At 38.0% G+C, this 8,125-nt stretch overlaps 1 protein-coding gene across 1 annotated transcript; it reads left to right on the plus strand.

Annotated features, from left to right (window-relative positions):
- The first annotated feature begins 686 nt into the window (after positions 1–686).
- Positions 687–4,508, plus strand: LOC131544002 (hepatic lectin-like). The gene is made up of 3 exons (XM_058781870.1): positions 687–1,197; positions 3,985–4,073; positions 4,317–4,508. Exons 1-3 carry the CDS (start codon positions 918–920, stop codon positions 4,434–4,436), a joined length of 489 nt encoding a protein of 162 aa, XP_058637853.1. The 5' UTR covers positions 687–917; the 3' UTR covers positions 4,437–4,508.
- Positions 4,509–8,125: the final 3,617 nt, after the last annotated feature.

The following is an 8,125-nucleotide window of genomic DNA, read 5'->3' on the forward strand; positions in this document are numbered from 1 at the left end:
TGGCCTAAAACACATCAACGTTAGGTATTTACATAAATAGTACATAAGTCAAATAAAATGTCCTGAAACTTCATCATGTATTGTTTAGTAGGCCTACATCAAACTGTAAATTGAATGAGAATATGAAAGCAGTTGTATATAAATAAAACAACAGGATATACTGTTCTATAATATAACATATAATATCATATGAGGCATGAATATAGTTTCACATGTAAACACAATTAAACACACAATATGAGCTTTATGTTATGCATTTTAAAAATATATTTTCAAAATGTATTTCAATATATTTAACAGTGTTTCACATATATGTGAATATATTACCTTTCTGTATGGGAAAACATTGGGATTTTAGTCAAAAATATTTGAAATTTTAAATGTGGGTCAAGATCGGCAATACTTATGTGGCCCACATATCTATATTTGACATCTGGCCCATGTCTTGTGTGCCGTCTTAAACCCGGTACCACCTCTGCCAAACCCAGGCCATGTTTGGCCCACATGCTATATGCCAGTGCCGGATGAATGTCAGCTGTGCCAGATGCATGCCAAATCTGGGCCAAATTTGTTTGCTGACTGGGACTTGGTTTACTCAAAATTGAGACTTGTCTTCTGATTTATTCAGAAATTGAACAGAAAACAATGTGGGTAAATTTAAGATGTTGTACCCAGTACCCAGAACACAAAGGAGAGTTAGAAAGTACATGCTATTTATTGTACAAATAGTGTTATGTAGTATTATTACATATACTATACCATAAACTGCATATACAAATGCTATATACTGTTTGTACTAAAGGTAAATCTCTAAGCAATGGTGAATGGAGTTAAAAGGGGGAAAAGTTTTTTCCAACAAAGTTAATCGGTTATTCTGATGTTTCTCAGATCAAGGGCCGGTACTAGTTACTGATCCAATGATGTCCTGGAAACAAGCCCAGAGTTTCTGTAGAGAAAACTTCACAGACTTATACACGGTCAAGACCGAGAGTGAGAATCAACTGCTAAACATGATGATCAAAAATGATAGTTGTGCCTGGATCGGTCTGTACAGAGACTCATGGAAGTGGTCTGATCAGACAAAAAAACAACCAGATAATTTGTCTTTCAATGAAATCTGCACTGCTGTCGATAAGGATGGTCGGATTACTGATGAGCTCTGCTCAGAGAAGTTTTTCTTTGTTTGCAAAAGTCCATGTAAGTATTTTCATTTTAGAGAATTTTGTGTTTGTTTCTGGGTTATAATTTTAAGTCAGCTAAAACACCATCAGCCTTTAAATAGATGGACCTCTATATAATATAATTAGTCGATAGGTTTGTTTGTTATTGCTCGTCACTGTTAAAAAAATAATAATAATGATAATAATAAAAAAATCCACCTACTTCAATGTAAAAAACTTAAGTTGCTGCCTTCAATTTTTAAGTATAATCTAATTGGAAGTACAAATTGTTTCAACTTAAATTATATTAAACTGACTTTAAAAATCGAGTTGAATCTCATATAGTTAAAAAAATAAAGTTGAAATTAAATTATCAAATAAATTTAACCAAAGTATTGGAAAACATATGTTGACTTACTGTACTTACAGTTCAGGATTTGAATAACACTATGCATTACAGTTTAGCATGTCCATCGTGCAGACATGAATGATTCTTCAAACTATGTGTCTTGTTGAGTTTTGCACTGGCAAACAACACTCATTTTCTTCAGAAAGTACAAGCCTTGCTAAAGCCACTGGGAAAATATTGACTAAGAGGTATCACCATACTATACCCAGTATATTAAGCACAGTACATCAATACAAGTTTTCTGAAATGTTATAATTACACTGAACAAAATTATAAACGCAACACTTGTTTTTGACCCCATTTTTCATGAGCTGAACTCAAAGATCTAAGACTTTTTCTATGTACACAAAAGGCCTATTTCTCTCAAATATTGTTCACAAATCTGTCTAAATCTGTGTTAGTGAGCGCTTCTCCTTTGCTGAGATACTCCATCCATCTCACAGGTGTGGCATATCAAGATGCTGATTAGACAGCATGATTATTGCACAGGTGTGCCTTAGGCTGGCCACAATAAAAGGCCACTCTAAAATGTACAGTTTTATCACACAGCACAACGCCACAGATGTTGCAGGTTTTGAGGGAACATGCAATTGGCATGCTGACTGCAGGAATGTCCACCAGAGCTGTTGCCCGTGAATTGAATGTTCATTTCTCTACCATAAGCCGTCTCCAAAGGCGTTTCAGAGAATTTGGCAGTACATCCAACCGGCCTCACAACCACAGACCACTTGTAACCACACCAGCCCTGGACCTCCACATCCAGCATCTTCACCTCCAAGATCGTCTGAGACCAGTCACCCGGACAGCTGCTGCAACAATCGGTTTGCATAACCAAAGAATTTCTGCACAAACTGTCAGAAACCGTCTCAGGGAAGCTCATCTGCATGCTCATCGTCGTCATCGGGGTCTCGACCTGACTGCAGTTCGTCATCGTGACCGTCTTGAGTGGGCAAATGCTCCTATTCGATGCCGTCTGTCACTTTGGAGAGGTGTTCTCTTCACGGATGAATCCTGGTTTTCACTGTACAGGGCAGATGGCAGACAGCGCGTATGGCGTCGTGTGGGTGAGCGGTTTGCTGATGTCAGCGTTGTGGATCGAGTGGCCCATGGTGGCGGTGGGGTTATGGTATGGGTAGGCATATGTTATGGACAATGAACACAGGTGCATTTTATTGATGGCATTTTGAATGCACAGAGATACCGTGACGAGATCCTGAGGCCCATTGTTGTGCCATTCATCCACGACCATCACCTCATGTTGCAGCATGATAATGCACGGCCCCATGTTGCAAGGATCTGTACACAATTCCTGGAAGCTGAAAACATCCCAGTTCTTGCATGGCCAGCATACTCACCGAACATGTCACCCATTGAGCATGTTTGGGATGCTCTGGATCGGCGTATACGACAGCGTGTTCCAGTTCCTGCCAATATCCAGCAACTTCGTACAGCCATTGAAGAGGAGTGGACCAACATTCCACAGGCCACAATCAACAACCTGATCAACTCTATGCGAAGGAGATGTGTTGCACTGCGTGAGGCAAATGGTGGTCACACCAGATACTGACTGGTTTTTGGACCCCCCCAATACAGTAAAACTGCACATTTTAGAGTGGCCTTTTATTGTGGCCAGCCTAAGGCACACCTGTGCAATAATCATGCTGTCTAATCAGCATCTTGATATGCCACACCTGTGAGGTGGATGGAGTATCTCGGCAAAGGAGAAGTGCTCACTAACACAGATTTAGACAGATTTATGAACAATATTTGAGAAAAATAGGCCTTTTGTGTACATAGAAAAAGTCTTAGATCTTTGAGTTCAGCTCATGAAAAATGGGGGCAAAAACAAGTGTTGCGTTTATAATTTTGTTCAGTGTACATACGCAAATAAGGGATTATCTAATCAAATATACATTAGTTTGCATACATTTCCAGAGTATAAATCTGTACATAGACTAAAGCCAGGTTCAAAATTCTTGTTTGGTTTTGACGACATTTTAGAGTTAAAGGTTTTATGCTGGGATTATGGACTTCTCTTTTTATTACTGCATAAATCAGTAAACACTCAACAGGCTGAAAAACAACACATCTTCACCATATTTAAGGAATAAAATGCTATACTGTATATAATCACGCAAATGACATAAACAAAACCCTTAGTAAAAACCTTCATAATATAGAGAGGAATAAAACTGCTACGTTTGGTGTCTGTAAGGGAGAATGAAATGGCTGAAATGGAGATACAAACTCATTTTGAGGGAATAGCTTTAAAAGTATGTATTGTAATTGAAGTGGAGATAAAAACAGCAAAGAAAAACACTGGTTTTCCCTGTAGCGCCTTGCCTAAAGAAGGTTGTCCTGAAGAGGACTATGTCTGATTATTTGCATATTTATGTATTTCATCGCCTGTCACAGTACGAGTAAGGCAACAGATCCTGAGACTGAAGGTGAAAGCAGGTGATCATGTCACTGATCGTGTGACTGCAGATGCTGTGTTGAAGGAGGTGAGCCATATTTATCACCACACCTATAACCTATAGTAGTGTTTCGTTTTCTTGCCACCCCTCATGTCCTGTTGAGACAGGCTTCCAGGTTCTTTGGTGTCTGTATTTGTGAAATAATTTCTAAATTAACCTATGTATTCTGTTCCCTTCTTTGCAATGTTTTTGAATGACCCTGTAGACAGATTAAAGCTTTATAACCTTGTACTCGTACATCAGTTCTGTCTGACGCTGGTCTGTCTTCAGGTCCAGAAGAAACTCAGAGAGCAGGGAATGGCAGCGGATGTGAAGTTCTCATGGCAGGAGCAGCCGAATGGAGCGGTGTTCCAAAAATTTAAAAAACAACATTATAGATCGGGGTGTTGACCGTGTTATTGACACCCCATTGACCCACTTTGGTAAAAACAATGATTAAATATTTGATTAAAGATGATTAAATATTTTCATTGACTAACTAGAACAGAGTAACAGTCTTACATTATACCTGAATTAATCAATGTATTTTATTAACTCATTCGTCTGTTACAATTTTTAATTTGATTCATCATAATTTTAGTTCATTATAGGGTTACACTTTATTTTAAGGTGTACCTTGTTACAGTATAATTATACAAGTACTGAGTAATATTAATTAACTACATGTACTTACTATATGGTTAGGGTTTGCCTAATTATGCCAAATTAGGTTTATTATAGTTATAGTTAAACTACATGTTACATGAAACACACAGACCTATGGAAATAAATTACATTAACTTGTTATTGACTGAATCTTCCCATCTAGGGAAGTTGAATCTGCACACGTTGTAATCTGTATTAACGACAGTGGTTCCAGATCAGTGGGTTCACTGTATAATTACTCATGCTTACGCTGTCCCTTCATGATCCAAACATATCCAGATCCAAACGATGCAATCCAGTGATGATTGAGAGATGAAGAAATAAACGCTCCTCAGAAGATGTGAGATGAAGATCATTCCTCCGCTGAGGAACAGTGAAAGTAAAGCTTCTGGAAACAAACGCTCCTAAAAAGATCCTGATGATCAGATTTGAGACGCACTGATTTTCCAAAAAAAATATTGACGGAGAATCAAGTAAAGCTGGGCTGCTTCAGTCCAGTAAGTGTTCATCTGGAGATATGACTACAGTTATTCTGACGTTTATTTGATAAAAATCAGTCAAGATTTGACAGCAGAAAGACACGTGAAGCAGCAGCTGAAGCTGGACGTTTCTACAGTTACATTAAAATAGCTTTTACTGGATAAAACACTCTAAACTATCAGTCAGCCGACAGAAGAGATGAGGAGATTGAGTGTGAAACATGATTAACAGCAAAATCATGTTGATCATTTAGAGGCCTTTGTGTATCAAATAGGGTTAATGTACTTATGTGCATTTATGTGTTACGTGTCAGACTGGGTTCCTGTTCTGTGTGTGTTTCTCCATGTGCTCCCCATGTGCTCCCCTTGACCAAGGCTGCATACGAAAACTTCCAAGGTAAGAAGGCATCAAGGCACGTCCAAACCCAAAGTTAGCTTCACTTCCTGTCTCCTGAGATGCCTTCATCTGATCGATTTTTGAAGGCAGCACAGATGTATCCTTCGCTGCCTTTGATATCTCACAATCCTGTGCGTTCCATTCCGAGACGGTTGAGCTAAAAAATAAAGATGGCGGCTGGAAGTTTAAATTTTTTTTTTTTTATTCAATGCTTTGAACAATAACACAGAAAGGCATTCATAACTGGGAGATTTACAAATAAAGACTGTGATTACACTCAATTTTTATTCACACTCTACATCATATAACACATTAAATTTAACATACAATAAAATAAAAAAAAAATAAATAAAAACATTGGGGAAGAAAGAAGTTTTCACATTATGAAACCAAAATCCTCTAAGGTATACAAATATCTTGCTTTGGGACTTTTCATCCCTCTTAACGTCTCCAAATATATTATGGTGGCTGGAAGTTGCGTTTGGTGGTTAGGCTGTATGTAAATGTATATTTCTGATTAACTTTTTACACTTTTTGTTAGAGAGACTTTGGACTATGAGGTTCTGATTGGGTAGTTGATGAGTAAACCCCCCTGGGTGCTGGTCAGAGCACCAATAATGAGGAGACAGGTGATCAGTTTTAGACGGTGTATTGGCAGAGAAAGGTAGGGCCACAGATGTACAATAAAAGGTGAAGATAGTCTGCAAAAATAAGTACAATGAAGAAAATGAATAAACTAAATTATATAAACAACAGTAAACATTCACTGTTACACAATGAAGCCAAAGTATTCCCAATTCACATCAGTGATATTTCTCTACAAACATACGGTTAAATGAAGGGAAAGAAGGTCTTTCACAGAGAACTACAAGCCATGAGTGAGAATTTGTCACTATGAACATACAGCTATCATATATGGGTAGTTGTGGTGCATTTGAGCAGCATCTGCATAAACATAACACTCATCACTCATTCGGTAATTTAACAGCCCAATAGAACTACATCGCGTCATTCAAACAGCTTTAAGAAACACTGTAATACATAACACTGATTTACATCCAGATAATGAATGAATAATCACTAGTTAAGTATCATTACCAGGCTGAATAATACAGAACGATCGTTACAGGACATGTCTGGGCAGGTTCGTCTGATACAGACGCATATAACACTGTTCCGATCACTGTTAACGCAAATATAAATAAAATCGGCTTACTTTGCGGTCAGCACCTTGATGTTAAATCTGCAGCAATCACCACGAACCAACTAGAGTAATCATCCTTTCAGCCGGTGGCTCGAACAGATCACACGAACACAGCAAACAACGGCAACTCAATGAACTACGTTGCCCTCTCCCGTAATACTACTACGACTACAGTTTCAAATTAAAAGTCCCTCTTGCAGGAGCCTTTAATACACTTTTGATGTTATTTCTAGTGAGAAATGAGTATTATAGTAATTAAATATTCGTTTAATTATCACCAAAACTCATTCTATTTTGTTGTAGATTGTTAAACCGTTACGCTGCCTCAGAAGCCTGTCCGAAATTAGTTTCGTGAGGTGCCTTCGTGCAAAAACGCTGCCTGCAAAGTCATTGCCTCATAAGGCAGCGAAGCAGCTGCCTAAGTTTTCGGATGTAGCCCCAGTTTCTCCCTTGTTTGATTAAGGTCATTTTATTCAGGTGTGTCTCGTCATTTTCCCTCGTTTAGTCTTGTATTTAAAGTGTAGTCTGTCCCTTGATTCCTTTGTCCGCTGTTAAAGTCATTTTGTCTATCTTTATTTTGTGCTATGTGGGTGTTCCTGCCTGCCCGATGTTACCCCTTGTTTGGATGAATAAAGATTGTTACTCATTACTCTCCTTCATCTCCGCGTTCCTTGCCTCCTCACAGTAGCACCGTGACATTAAGATTGTTACTGACAGTTTTTTTTTAATCATTATGAGCAAGTGTAATGTATAAACCTAACAGAAGTTCATTGTTTCATTTGCCATCTATGAAATAATTGACCAAACACGTATGTTTAGTTAAAAAGTAGAGTTTATTATCACTTTCTAAAATAATACAATGTTTGTGAAAAAGTTGATCAGAGCCCATGACTTAAAATCTGTCTACATTTACTAACTGATTTTCATTCACTAGTTCATCATATAATGCATTATGTGAGCGATTTCGAACCATCTCTGGCTTCAGGGCCTCATCATGTGCTGCCAGCAGTCATCAATAACCATTAAACAGAATTCTATTCTACTTATATATTTGGAGCGTCTCCCAGACACGTAGTGGATGATTTTCCATGTAAATCAATCCCTTCTTACTCGGATTTTGTCTCCATTTGTGTAAAAACACATTTGATGCGCATCATTAGCCGAGCAAATTTTTCACACAAAGAGTTTCTGTAGTCTGCTGTTAATGACTAACGATGATGCTGATTTAAATATGCAAATGAAAATGGGTGTGCATTCAGTCCTCAGTCATGCTATATTTTAAAACATCTTTAGACACTTCAGGTTATTAGCAGAGGACGAGAAGAGCTCACTAACCTCATCTAACCTCAACAGT

Source organism: Onychostoma macrolepis, chromosome 07 (assembly GCF_012432095.1).
Source record: "Onychostoma macrolepis isolate SWU-2019 chromosome 07, ASM1243209v1, whole genome shotgun sequence".
Lineage (NCBI taxonomy): Eukaryota > Metazoa > Chordata > Actinopteri > Cypriniformes > Cyprinidae > Onychostoma > Onychostoma macrolepis.